This window comes from Gopherus flavomarginatus, chromosome 3, assembly GCF_025201925.1.
Source record: "Gopherus flavomarginatus isolate rGopFla2 chromosome 3, rGopFla2.mat.asm, whole genome shotgun sequence".
NCBI classification, from domain to species: domain Eukaryota; kingdom Metazoa; phylum Chordata; order Testudines; family Testudinidae; genus Gopherus; species Gopherus flavomarginatus.
The window spans coordinates 262,893,646-262,907,995 of NC_066619.1; the positions used below are offsets into that span (position 1 = coordinate 262,893,646).

Consider the following 14,350-nt stretch of genomic DNA (forward strand, 5'->3'; position numbering starts at 1 on the left):
AACAATGTTAAGAAAATCCACTATTCACAGAAGAATTATATAGATGTGTCCAAGTTCCATTGAATTTAGCTGTATTTTTTCCATGTTCCTCCTTTGTTTTCACACCATTATTATTTTCCTGTTTTGTAGAATGAAATCGGTGCTTTGAAAACATCAAGATCCTTAAATAGTATTATAGTAGGAAGGGCATTGTGAGAGCAAAACATTCATTAAAACTCAGATCTGGTTCACAACATAAAACCTTATTCCTGTACCCCCTGGAGATAGTATGTAGGTGCTTTGCTAGCATAAGAAAGCAAACAAGCAGTATTTGCACTTTAGTGTCACCTAAATGAATTGCACTTACAAGCACACAGCTGAGGAATCTCCTTTGCTTTAAACTTTATTATGGTATTGTCTCCTCCACTAAATTCCACCCATCTGTATCCAAAGAAAATGGTGATTTGAAGAAATGTTCACAGGAGAGGAGTATACAAGGCAATAAACTCCTTTTGTGGGTGATGCATTCTGGAGTTGAGGCATTTGAGAACTTTGCAAGATCTTTACTGTGAGCATTCTCTCACCTTGTGAACATTTTTTCCTTTTATCTGACAAGACAGAAGAAAATTCATCAAAACAGCAGCACTTAAAAAAAAGTTTTCCTTTTCTTTGTAACGCAAAGATCTGAAAGTTCTTGTCTGCTGTTACCTCCTTTGATCTTCTGTTATCATCATGTTTTGGGATGAGGTTTTGAAGTATGACTTTTTCAGAGAGTGGCCTGTGTTGAAATGGAATAATGGAACTGAACATATAAAGATTTCAGGGTCATTCGAGAGGTGATAACATGTGATTTTTGAATGCTGTGATTGACTGAAATCCTTGTCTAGTCATATAATTATTGTAATGACGACTGCCTTTCCTGGATGCAGTCAGAACTGTTACAATGCGTACCCTAGGCCATGTACTGCAAACTGCTAATGGAGAGTCTCCTTTAGCTCCAGTCATGCATCTCTGCCCAAATGGGAGAATCTGAGTTCTATACTCACTGTCATGAATATCCATGGTGTGTAGCCTAGTGACAATATAAAGTCATAAATGGTTATGTTTTTTGTTTTAATGAAGTTGCACATTGAAGGCAATCTTTTTCATCCCAATACTTTAGGCCTGACTTTAGAAAGGCAGTGTCATTTTCATGAGCACTCGGCAGAGCTACAATGAATAAGAAATTATAGCAGATGGCTACGGTGGTATAAATGCTATGCTAACAATAGTAACACTGTGCTAACTATACTATGCTAACCATACATTATGCACTAGGCTTAGTCAACTGGGTTTTTGCTAGCACAGTGGACAGGGCTTAAGAGTCCTAGATAAGGTCAACGAATACTTATAGATTGGGATTGCTCCACACAGTTGTGTTGGTCATATCAAGAGGCGTAGTCAGTGTAGCATAATGCAGTTACAACCTGTTGACTAATCCTGGAGTATTTTATCCTCATTAAACTAGATCTGTGTTACAGATAAGGGAATATTAATACACACACACACACACACCACCGCCACCACCCCTCTTCCCCCTCCCCGGAGCAGGGATCGTCATTCTGTTCTGTGCTTGTACAACACGTAGGACAATAGGGACTTGGTCCATGGCTAGGGCTCCTAGGCACTACCACATACAAATAAGTAATAATAATGTGTCCTGTTTCTTTGAATCTTGGGTATTCAAAACATCTCTGATCTATTTCTTCTGCTAGGGAGATATTCTAAATACCAAGTACCAGGTGGACCTTGGGGATGGCTTTAAGGCAATATACGTGAACCTCACAATGACAGGGGAACCCATTCGGCACCGTTATGAGAACCCTGGGATTTACCGTGTCTCAGTCAGGGCTGAGAATGTTGCCGGGCATGAGGAAGCAGTGGTGTTTGTTCAAGTTAATTGTAAGTTGTGCTGTTTTGTTTTTCTCTGGTTTCACTTTTGCAGCTTCACAATAACTTGATGATAGCTACAGGGCAGTGATTTCCAGAAGAAATTATATTAAAGATCTTATCACCAAAATACATTTCTTTGAATTTGCTCATGCAGTAGTGCACCTGCTGCACATGGTTAATGTAGATGATTGTGAATGGGGGAGGGTATTACCAAACCAAAGGGAGACTTGACTTTAAAGGAAGCATGACATAGTGATTAGATAGCAGGAGCATCTAAGGCGGGAGTAGGGGTATCCAAGTTCTAATCCCAGCTTTGACAATAAATTCCTCTGTGGTTTCAGGTACCATTTTCAATCTTGGGTGGTTAAATTTAGCCACCTAAATACGTATTCAGATACCTAAGTAAGTGACCTGATTTTCAAAGGTGTGGAGATGATGTCTTCTCTTCCCTGATTTTCAGAAGTCTCAGATCAGTGGGAGTAGTAGATGCTCCTTACTTCTGAAAATCAGATAATTGGCTAAGAACATGAGAAGTGATTAGAGACAGGAACTTAAGGCAACAGGAATAAGTGCACTAACTAGATTTAGTTGCCTAATTTTAGCTACCCAAGTTTAAAATGTTGGCTTCAATATATATTGACTTAACTGCATATTGCAGTGAGAATGTGCAGTATCACATGAAACAGACCATTTATTTTTCTTATAATTAAAACCAAAATAAAAACCATCAACTAGAATTCAAAGAAAATAAACAGCAGTGCACAAGGAATAGCATGCTCCATCAGAGGTTTAATGTACCTTAGTGAATTCATAATTGAAATAAAGCAGGCAGCTCACCACTGGAACTGCATTTTCCTGCCCCTTCAGAACTCATAAGAGCTGTTGCTTCTCCTGGTCTTAGATAGGTCAAATAGAAACCCAGAAACAAATCATATAGTCAAAAAAAGGCAGGTTACTCCTCTTGTGTTCTCCAAGTACAAGCTTCAGGCTTTGGGGAGTGGGATGGTAGCCTCCATCATGAATCCTGGAACCAAATAAAAAGCAGTAAACATAGGAGCCTCTGCAGAGATTGGAACTTTTAGTGCAAGCCTATAGGAAATGGACAGTGGCTCCAGCTACCCATATTTCCCTTCTGTTAACCAGAGTCTTTGAGATGCAGCATTGCCTAGTAATTAATGCAAAGAGATCTGGATTCTATTCCTTCCTCTGCCCTTACTGGCTGTGTGATCAGTTAGGGCCCTTTCTTGCATCCATACAGATTAATTGCAAAATTCCCATTAAAAGCAAAGGGAGCCGGATTAGGCCCATAACCTCTATGCCTCCGTTTCATTATCGATTTTTAAAAAAATTCAGGTAGTAACATTTCCTTACAGCGTAGTGTTCTCAGGTTTAATTCAGTATTTGTCAGGTGCTTAGATACCAAGCTGATAGATTTGATAAACAGAAGCAGGGAAGGAGAGTGGGTGAGTGTGGGTCTGTAGAAGCAATATATGCCTGCTGTGGTAGGTGAGTAACCTTCCTTTCTCCACTGAGAATTGCCCCACTCTTGGGAGACTGACAAGCAGTAAGAACCCCTGAAGGATTGCCTTCCCAAAATGTCCCTCTCATTTGACTTCTATATTGGGAGATGAGTGATGAGTGAAGGATGTAAATGGAGTTTCATCTGGTGGATTTACAAATGGCAGAGGGGGAGATATTTCTCAAGTGTAAAATGAATGCTATATCTAATCTGGTGTTGGAACACTAATTTGATTAGGACTGAGTACAAAGGCCAATCCACTAGGATAATCTCTAAACTGATTTTGAGTCTCATCCCCCCTCGTATCCCCCTCCGTATTCCCATCGGACCTTTACCCAATGCCTCAAACAACCTTGGAGTCTTATAAAAGTATTTTGTCTTGTCCAGGGTCAACAGATACTTTACATCTGATTTATGCAGTCCTGGTAAATTGTGAGGTTTGAGGAAGATGACCAGGACAATTGAGATGGAATTTGGAAATTCTAGAGTAATTTAGGTTGTGGGCTCAGAAACACCTTATCTTGTAGAATATCATGAAAGTAGAATAAGCCATAAACACGAATATCTCAAAATTCTTTTTACCTGATGTAACAGTCAGGAGGAATGCAGTTTTGAGGGACAGAGGTCAAAGGCAGAGTTCATGAAACTTGTCAATACTAAACTCAAGCCCCATGAATAGGAAGTCCCAAACTGCAGGACAGATATGCACCAGATCTTTAAAGAAACTTTTCATTGTGGGATGTACCAAAATTATGAGTCTCTGATCCAGAGGATAAGATGCTGCAGCTGGTACCAGAGGCTAGAGCAAGGCTCAGTTCTTTGAAAAAGCAAGTACTTGGACCAGAGTAAAGGAAATTGTGGAACATAGGCATACCCACAGTGAGTGTGAATTGGACATGAATGGGCAATAATGTAATTAGTGCAAAGAGGGAAAGGAAAGGCTCAGAATGATGTCTGGATTGAGGCTAATGGCTCTGAATGACAAAGAGATGTTTAGGTTTCAGAGTAGTTTAGGTTTCAGAGTAGCAGTAGTGTTAGTCTGTATCTGCAAAAAGAACAGGAGTACTTGTGGCACCTTAGAGACTAACAAATTTATTTCAGCATAAGCTTTCGTGAGCTACAGCTCACTTCTTCGGATACATAAAATGGAACTTACAGACAGGAGATATTTATACATACAGAGAACATGAAAAGGTAGAGGTATGCATACCAACAGGAAGAGTTGTTTAGAATACAGAGAGAAATGATAGGATGGATTAATTATATATAATAACTTAACTGATGTTTATAAAGCACTTTGGGTTTCTGAAATGGAAGGTGCAATGTAAGTAAAAAAATAAGTGTTAAATGCCTCCAAGCTTTGAGTGCTTTTCTGAAACAAATATAATTCATGCCTCCTATAAAGATTTTCTTTCAATATTATTTAGTAAACGTTTTTATGGACGAAAATATAATGAGACTAGTAAGAACAGAGATTTTAAAGTGATGCAGTTTTTCTACACTGCCTGCAAATACTTATAGCTGCAAGTATAGCCTCACTAGGTAAAAACTTCAGAAAGGAACAAATTTACTCTAAGAGCATGTGTTTAATGTACAGAAGTTATACATTTAAATTTTGAAAATCAATTACTTTAAAAATCTGTCTGTTAGAAGCTATGTATTAATTGGATATTATGCTGAATATTAGCCTGACTAAAAAAAACAACAAGGAGTCTGGTGGCAACCTGACTGCTGATACTTTGTAATGAAAATGAACAGTCAGCATCATTCTTCTCAGATTTTGCCTTAAAAATATCAGAGGCCTGGTAGAATTTCCATCAATTTTATCTTTGATTACTTTCCTTTTCCATCTTTTTTTTTTAAATGGACTAAATTTACTTATGATCTTCTATGTCAGACATGCACAAGAAAGACTCATACAGGTGCATCAATAAATCACATTGCTCTGGATTTTTATTTGTGACCTCCTTTGTTTAATTAAAATGTCCAGAACTTACCTTCAGCTCTTTTCATTGATGCGTGCAGAAAACAGGGAGGGAGAAAAGTAAATTCAGGACTTTGTTCTGTGCCGGTGAGACTGCTGCAGAATTGCTGAACAAGAGAAAAACCAGAGGCATTCAATAAATTGATGGATTCTTGATTAATGGCCTTTTTGGAACTCTATTCAGCTCCACTGCAGGCTTTACATCTAGAAGTGGTTCCAGTCATTGGGAGAAACCAGGAGGTGAATTTGACAGCCATCGTATTGCCCAAGAACCCTAACTTGACAGTCTTCTACTGGTGGATAGGAAATAATCTTCAGGTACACACAACATTTCATTGGAGATTTTTTTATAGCCTCTCTTCAATAAGGATTATGTCTAACATCTATTCCTTTCAGGAAAATACTCTCCTGGTGTACATGACATTTTGCAGAATATCTTCTGTTTCAAACAGTCTGTGATACCATCTATTAGATGTTATTTAAGCTCCATTAAGTGATCATGAACTTTCTCTGTTCCTTTCCCATTATTGCTATTTTTATGATTCATTTTTTATTGATTTTCATAAACAAAAATACAAAAATATAAATGACTTGCGGTTTGTATATGTTACAGAGTACCACATATTTCACAGGATATCCAATAGAGTTATGTAATTTAAGCACCTTTATAGTTTGTCGAAGCTGAAAAATCAGACAATATCACAGACACAAGATGTTAGGGTGGTGGTAACTATAATAATAATAATAAGATACAAAGAAATAGGCAGGAAAGGGATGGAGGAGACCTCAGGTATAACAGAAGTCTAGCATTATTTGAGCCATCTCAGAATTCTTTATCCAAGTGTATCAAGAAACAGGGTCCAATTGTTTTGAATTCATATCATTGCTCTCTGTGTCAATAGGCTGTTCTTTCACTGCTTACTCAGACAGATTCAAATACCAGTGCTCTATTTTGGGTTAAACCTACTTCTCCATTTTTGTAAAATCACACACTTGATAATCATTGCAGCCTTCAAGAACCAAAATCTTGGTGGTGGAGTTAAACCCAGCATAGTAGGTACATAAGCTAAGGTATAATTCTCAGCTGAGGGCTGGTTGCAGAAATCAAGCACCATTTTCACTCTTGTGTCCGCCTGACCATGGGACAGTCCCATAGCATATGCATCAAGTTTTCTTTTTCTTTATTACAGTGTCAACAAACTTCAGAGGATAAGGGCCTCATCTTGCACAACTTCTGTGGTGTCCATTATTGCTATTTATGTGTAAATGGAAATTTCTCATTTAGAATCAGGCTACTTCTCCAGACCATTTCCTTTAGTGGAGTCACAATTGTGTTGCAATTCACCACCTTTAAGGAAACTGTGATGTAATGCATTTGGGATTATGGCATCAGTGAATTATGAGAGCTTCTATTTATGTGATCATTAGAAGAGATGGGAATTGAAATACTGCACAGAAATATATACTTCTGACTAAGTCTGTTTCTGTGATGTTATATTTTTTACAGTTTGTTATAAAGGGATGAAGTTAAGTCTAAAAAGGCGAAGACAAAAAAAGGTGCTCGTACACCATAATTATGGTCATAGATAGGTAGATAGGTTAGATACATGGATCATAAAACGTTAAAAATCTAAATATTTCTACTGGGATAGGATTATTCTCTTCTGTTCATTTGGGCTAATTATCTTTTAAAATAATTATTTTAAAGTGTATGAGCACAATGTAGTGCTCATAAGAGAGTGACTAAGATTACTGCTTGAGGGAGGAATAGTTCAGACAAGCACCACGCACCAGTCCATTATTCTAGTCTTGGATCTTTCTTGAGCCCAGAATGCAGATCAGGTGATATTGTGTGGTGGATCTGTGATGTTCACAAATATGGACTAAGCACCTAATTCTGCAAGGTACAGAGCATCTCAGGTCCTTTTTGATATCTTTGGGAATTGCAGAAGTGCACTAGGGGACCTGTATGGATTGGGCACTAAAATCAGGCCACAAAATTAATTTAATTGTAACTGATGATAGAATCTGAACTCAGGTGGGTAGAGGGGAAAGACCTATGCACTGAGGGCCTGACCCAGAGCCTAGTGATGTCAATGGGAGTCTTTACAGTCATTCCAGTAGGCTTTGGATCAAACCCTAATAGTCTCTCAATTATATTAGAAGGAGGATCTGCTCAGTCTTTAAAAATGCACGTCCCTTAGCTTTGTAATTCCAAAGTCAAACTCCAGATTTTGAACACTGTTTAAGTATATTTTGTATACATTTTCTGAATGAAGGACTACTTTAGTTTTCAAGTATCCAACATAGGGCAAACATAGCTGGTGGTAGAGAACTGGAATTCGCTGATTTGTCTAACCATTGATTAAAATCACAGGAAAAAATCAATCTATTATTTGATCTTTCCAATATATTTCAATCATTAGTCCTTCATACACATTTATTTCATAATTCTTCCTAGCATTCTTTTTAAAATTTTCATTCTTTTTTAGCCACTTCTCACTTTGGACAGTTTTTTGGTGACAAGATTTGCTGAGACAGGTGAGGTGAGAGTTACAGTGCAGGCCTCCTGTGGGAACTCCATGCTGCAGGATTCCAAGATTGTCCAAGTTTTTGGTGAGATCATTTTACTCCCTCGTATTTTTTTGTCCACTACATGTACTTGTATGTACTTTACAATTGCTTTTAGAGACCAGATCCTAGTGTGAAATTTTATCCAATGCCATGTTAAACTTCTAAACTTAATTCACTAATCTATTCTGTAATGAAATGCCATTGAAATGAACGGAGAGAGACTAAGGAAGAATTTGACCTGTATCCCGTATAGAAAATGCTACCATGTTATTCCAAAGCACCACAGATAACAGTTGTTTCAAAGCAGCATTTTGGACTATAACTGTAGAATACTGTGGAACTTATATGTTTTTATAATATTTTTAGGCATTCTGTTGATCTTACTACAGAAAGAATAATGTGAGAGGAGAGAAGTTTAGTGGGGCACATACTTTTATCATAAGAAACTTGAAAGAATTTGCCTGTTGTGATAACACCTTTTTGCTTAATGATTTGGGCATTTCTCTAGGAGTTTGGATTAGAAAGAGATGCTGAAAAATGTTAAATGACCCTTTTGCCAATAGGTTGCATTAGATCTCAGTGTATTTTGCTATGCTATGTAATGTGCTGACGAAGCCTGATATACCATGAAAAGTGTAAGAAGGAAGAGGAAATATTTAAACTTGTATATCTGCTGTCAAATCTGGGTATCAGGGATATCTAATAAGTCTTACTTCGCTAAGGTTTCTAAATATGGAGAGTTAAAAGCTTCATATATCCTGGGGACACTCAGAATGATACTTAGCTATTGTCCTAATATTCCAAACAGACTCTGCCCTTTTTGCTTGTAATATGCTTTTTAATATAACATAATGGTAAACATCAGAATTCAAGCATTTGTAAACCTCTTGCCCTGTAACAAATGGATTTCATGAATGCCTGTGATACCATTTATAAATCCATCAGCTTTTCAGAAAGCTTTAAAAATATAACCCCATTAGCATGGCTTGTAAGCCTATCATGCTTCTTACTTTTCACTACTGCAGCTGCTGTTAGTATTGGCAAATCCTGAGTCAAAGACCAACGGGGCATTGGGGTTGAGAAAAATAAAGACATCCTTAGAAAAAATAAATATAAAAATATGATTCTGTCTAAACTGCCCAAGAGATCACCTTTGGATCATTCATGCATTCCAAAGGATCTCTTTCTCTGCTTTGCATTAGGTTCTTCAGGTATATTTCCAAGGAGTCTGTAAGGCGAAAGGAAAGAATACAGAGTCCTGTTTACTAAGGAACTGTCCATTTCTAATATTTCAGTTATTTTTGGATTATATTCATAGAAATGTTGGGAGCGTAGCTTATTTATTCTTGTAAACAATGTAGTAGTTAGCCATTGCCATATCATTTCTGTTCATATTTTCACAGCTAGATTATAAAAAATATAAAGAAATATTCATTTTGCATGAAAAAAGGAAAATGCAATGCGCAAGAAACAGATGTTTATGATTCAGTAAGAATCAATTCCATAGAATCATGCCCATTTAAAAACAAAAGAACCCACAGCTTTATGTATGGTGTAATATCTTAATGAAAAATTACTGGAAAGATAATTATCAGTGGAGTATATGAAACTTTACTTAATGTTTTCCATGTTGTCTTTGATTGGTGGCTAGAAATATTTAGACATAAGATGCTGGGAAATTGGGGAAAATACAAAAATCTAGTATTGGTCCATTCTACCTAGATTGTAAACTCCTTGGGGCAGGAACTGTCTTTTATTCTGTTTTTGTACAGCACCTAGCACAATGGGGTCCTGGCCTGAAAATGAGTCTTGTACGAGTTTCTAAAAATACAAATAACAACAATAATAATGCTAATAAAGCTTTTTTCCAGAGTTGTTATTTTCTACAAAACTGTTTTGCCCCAATTCTCTTTGAATTGTTCAAAACTGTTTCTTTTCCTGTTTCCAGATCATTTTCAAGTTCTTTCTCTAAAGTTTACTAAACATCTGGACATGTACAACCCCAACATACCAGAGTGGAGGGAAGACATAGGCCTGGTAGTAACACGACTTCTTGCAAAGGTGCTCTCTCAGTTTGCTCATAAAATGCTTCTTCTCCAGTCATAAAGTTGAAGGTTAAGTTAATACCTTCCCATTTAGAAAAAAACAGGCAGGGCAGAACAATAAAACTATCCCCATGAGTGACATTTAGGAGCAGTCTGAGACCAATGTCACTTGTGTATACAGCCATAGATTACATTATTGCAATACTGCCAGTTTATTTCCAACGCAGCCTAATTGGGAATTAACAATAAATACTCCTCTCAGGGATTTTGGGGCCAGGTGGAAATATTAACAAATACTTTGACTTTGTGAAAAAAGTGTAACATGAATGTGATATAGTTAGGGGGTTACACAAAGGGTACTATAATATACAACATTTAGTCTTTGATAGTTTTTCGTTTTTTTTTTTAATAATAATTTACAGCTTTGCATGTGTAACTGAAAATTACAGAAAATATGTAAGGAATTAATTTGCTTTAGCCACTTTATGTAGATTACAGGTATAGATAAGACTTAGATTCAGATTCAGTGCTTAATCTGTGCTAGAGCTTGCTAGGGCTGAGTCCCAGCACCTCTAGGCTTGGCAGTTCATAGCCCCAGTACGTCTGGGCTTGCCGCATCAGTTATGAACGTAAAAAAATTGCTTGAGCCCTGGCACCTCTTTCATTACAAATTAAGCACTGCTCACATTAGAACCCTGAATTGTCCTGTACATAACTTAAGTCAAACTTCACATAACAGCATTGTAACATGAATAAAGAGTAATGCCATTAAGGTAGGGAGCACTTTAGCAATAATATTCAGGTGCACACACTGCCAGAGATAAGCACATATTGAATTCAGTCAAGGAGCATATCAGTAGGTTATGACCCTAGAGGTAAATATTTATAGAAATAGTTATCACCAAGGAAACACAGAACCGTATTGTCAAAGGGCCCAAAGTGAAATCAGTGAACTTACTGTGGATTTGCACCAGTATAAACCAGATCAGGATTCTGACTTTCTATTTTACACCTGTTTCACCCCAGTTTATAACCTCAACACCTACTAAATGCCAAATAGAGTGAGTTCCATTAATCACACATATCAACTTCTACCCATTTCATAATGTACATCTGCCTGATGAGTGTCTTCCTTCCATCCCCCACTCCGCCACCAATCAAATTGGCTCCACATCTTAACTTTTAAAAAATCATATCCTTGAAGTTAGATACAATTATATGGACTTTCAGATACTGTTTGACCTAAGGACTGTGAGATTAGACCAGTGCTTTTCATTAAAATCTCACAACAGCCTTCCTACATATATCACACAACACAAGAATTTGTGACGAATGGTAACATTTGCAAAAGTGATGGTGTCATTTAGAAGCCTGAGTCCTACTGAATTTCAATGAGACTTAAGCTCCTAAGTGTCTGAGGGTATGTCTACATCTACAATTTTGCAGCGCTGGTTGTTACAGCTGTATTAGTACAGCTGTATAGGGCCAGCGCTGCAGAGTGGTGTTAGATGTGGCCACACTGCAGTGCTGTTGGGCGGCTTCAAGGGGGGTTCGGGGAACGCGAGAGCAAACCGGGAAAGGAGACCAGCTTCACCGCGGTTTGCTCTCGCGTTCCCCGAACCACCCTGCAAACCGCAGGGAAGGAGACCTGCTTGCTCGGGGGTTCGGGGAACGAGAGAGCAAACCGGGGAAGGAGACCAGCTTCGCCGCGGTTTGCTCTCGCGTTCCCGGAACCACCCAGCAAACCGCAGGGAAGGAGACCTGCTTGTTCGGGGAACGCGAGAGCAAACCGGGAAAGGAGACCTGCTTGCTCGGGGTTCGGGGAACGCGAGAGCAAACCGGGGAAGGAGACCAGCTTGATTACCAGAGGCTTCCTCAGGTATGCTGGGATACCTGCTTATTCCACGGAGGTCAAGAAAAGCGCTGGTGAGTGTTTACACTTGATTACCAGCGCTGGATCACCAGCGCTGGATCCTCTACACCCGAGACAAAACGGGAGTACGGCCAGCGCTGCAAACAGGGAGTTGCAGCGCTGGTGGTGCCCTGCAGATGTGTACACCTCCTAAGTTGCAGCGCTGTAACCCCCTCACCAGCGCTGCAACTTTGTGATGTAGACAAGCCCTAAGTCACTTTTGAAAATGGAACTTGTACTTCTAAGACACTTAGGTGCTTTTTGAAAATTTGATCTTGGCAGATTACATGCTCACTGCCCAGTTGTGGTAAACCACGAACCACTTAGGCTTCAGTTCTCTCTTTCCCATGATACCCGTTAGAGCTCTTTGCTATGTGTGATAACACTTCTAATTTTCAAAGAGCTTTTCAGATCTCTGCTAATTATTGTAAGGTTTTGTGCAGCTTTCTAGCTTCCAGTGACTTCCGTAGAATTTTCTCTACATATTAAAAATCTTAACATCAAAGACCAGATCCATAAAACCATATTTGAAAGTAACTACATATTTATTTTTTTTTGTATAATACTGGCAGTATAAAGTTAACGTGCAGGCCTGTAAATCTGTGCATGTCTTTTTCTTTTTCTCTTCAGGAAACTAATATCCCTGAAGAAACACTGGTGACTGTGGTGAAACCTGGTCTGCCCACAACTGCTGATTTGCTTGTGCTGCTTCCAGCGAACCAGCCAAAGCGGAAGAGAAGTATAACTAGTGATAAGGTAGCCAGAACAATCTCTCTCTGATTAGGGCCAAATCTTCATCCCATTGAAATCAGTGACAATACTCCTACTGGCTTCATTGTTGGGCCTTACACACCTAAATGTCATCCACCCTACTACTTCTTGGCATGCCCTGCGTAAGGCTAGCAGCAAGTGTGGTCTTTGTCTTTAGTAGAGTGCGGTGCCTGCTCCTTCCCTGCGTACCCTGGGTTGGAATCTACCCCAAAGGCAACAGGAAGAGAGCAGGCCATGGTCTTGCCTCCTCCTCTAGTCCAGCCTATAATGTGGGGTGGCATGTAGTAGGGAATATGCTACAGTCTCTGATTCGTCTCCAAGCTCCTCCAGGGACAGTGTGTCTCTATACCAGCCCCAAATGGTATCAAAATATTCCTCAGGGATGGCTAATATTTGTCTGTTGTTACATCAGCAACTAAAGTGATAACATATTAGTCTATAATAATCCAGTAGATTAAAATTATCTCGTCAGGAGTACAAACCACTGTGGAAACCACATATTTAGAACATTAACATTTTTGATTAGAGGAGAGAAATCCTCCTTGCTGACTTCAGAAATATATTAGACCTCAGATTCTACTGACTCAAGACTTTAGGATTTGGTCTATTACATGAAGAGCAGGTGGTTTCTGTCCTAATGGTCAGGAAGCTTATTCAGGTACAGAGGCAATGTTTTTAAGAGACTACTTCAGGAGGGGAATATGTTACAAATAAGAAAGTTCAGAGAATAGGCCACAATATCTATCTAACCAGAGGGCATCTACTGGTAGGCAGGCTCCAGCTCCCTGGGCGGCATGGTACAATACCTAGTTCATGGAATTACTTAAAGAGGCGAATCTCAGAGTATTTTGATGTGACTTCTGAGTATTCAAACAGGAGACTTTAAACTTAACTTTTAACTTTCAGAATTGGGTAAATTATGATTGAGAATGGTCCTAATGCAAGAAAAACATCGGTAGCCTCCCCCTGTATCTCAGTGTGAAGTTTTGGAAGACTGAAGTCACAATTAATTTCCAGGAAGCACTGTATTTTAATAGATAGTTCAGAAAGCCCTATGCCAATTGTGGCTTGCAGCAGGTGGGTGTCGTCACCTTGAAACTACTTTTAGATCTAGAATGCTTATGGAATTTGAGAATTGCTGGTGGCAGGGCCGGCTCTAGGCACCAGCTTATCAAGCAGGTGCTTGGGGTGGCAACTCTGGAATGGGGCAGCACTTTCAGGTATTCGGCAGCAATTCAGCAGACGGTCCCTCACTCCCGCTTGGACTGAAGGACCTCCCGCTGAATTGCTGCAGATCACGATCGCGGCTTTTTTTCTTTGGCTGCTTGGGGCAGCAAAGCCCCTGGAGCCGCCCCTGGCTGGGGGGACCAGTTAAGTCTGGTTCAAGTATAGAACTCTGTTGGAGAGAGATTAAGTAAATATTTTAGCAGTGGTTGTATTATTTTACAAGTTGCTGTTAATACAGCTGTCAGAATTATTCCTCATATCAGACTTGGGACAGAATAATGGAAACAATATATGGCCAAGTCAATAAATTGGGGATAAAAGTTAAGAATTCTCTGGGAGAATTCTCCTGAAAATTGGCTGAGGCCCAAATTATGTTACCTTTACACTAAGTGCGCAAAGAGTCGTAT

At 39.0% G+C, this 14,350-nt stretch overlaps 1 protein-coding gene across 1 annotated transcript in view; it reads left to right on the plus strand.

The window, feature by feature from the left end:
* Positions 1-14,350, plus strand: part of SORCS2 (sortilin related VPS10 domain containing receptor 2) — an 859,447-nt gene that overhangs the window by 832,650 nt on the left and 12,447 nt on the right. The window contains exons 19-23 of the mRNA XM_050948134.1: positions 1,734-1,920; positions 5,599-5,732; positions 7,907-8,030; positions 9,937-10,049; positions 12,576-12,701. Of these exons, the coding sequence (XP_050804091.1) occupies positions 1,734-1,920; positions 5,599-5,732; positions 7,907-8,030; positions 9,937-10,049; positions 12,576-12,701 (684 nt within the window). The remainder of the gene's footprint in view (positions 1-1,733; positions 1,921-5,598; positions 5,733-7,906; positions 8,031-9,936; positions 10,050-12,575; positions 12,702-14,350) is intronic.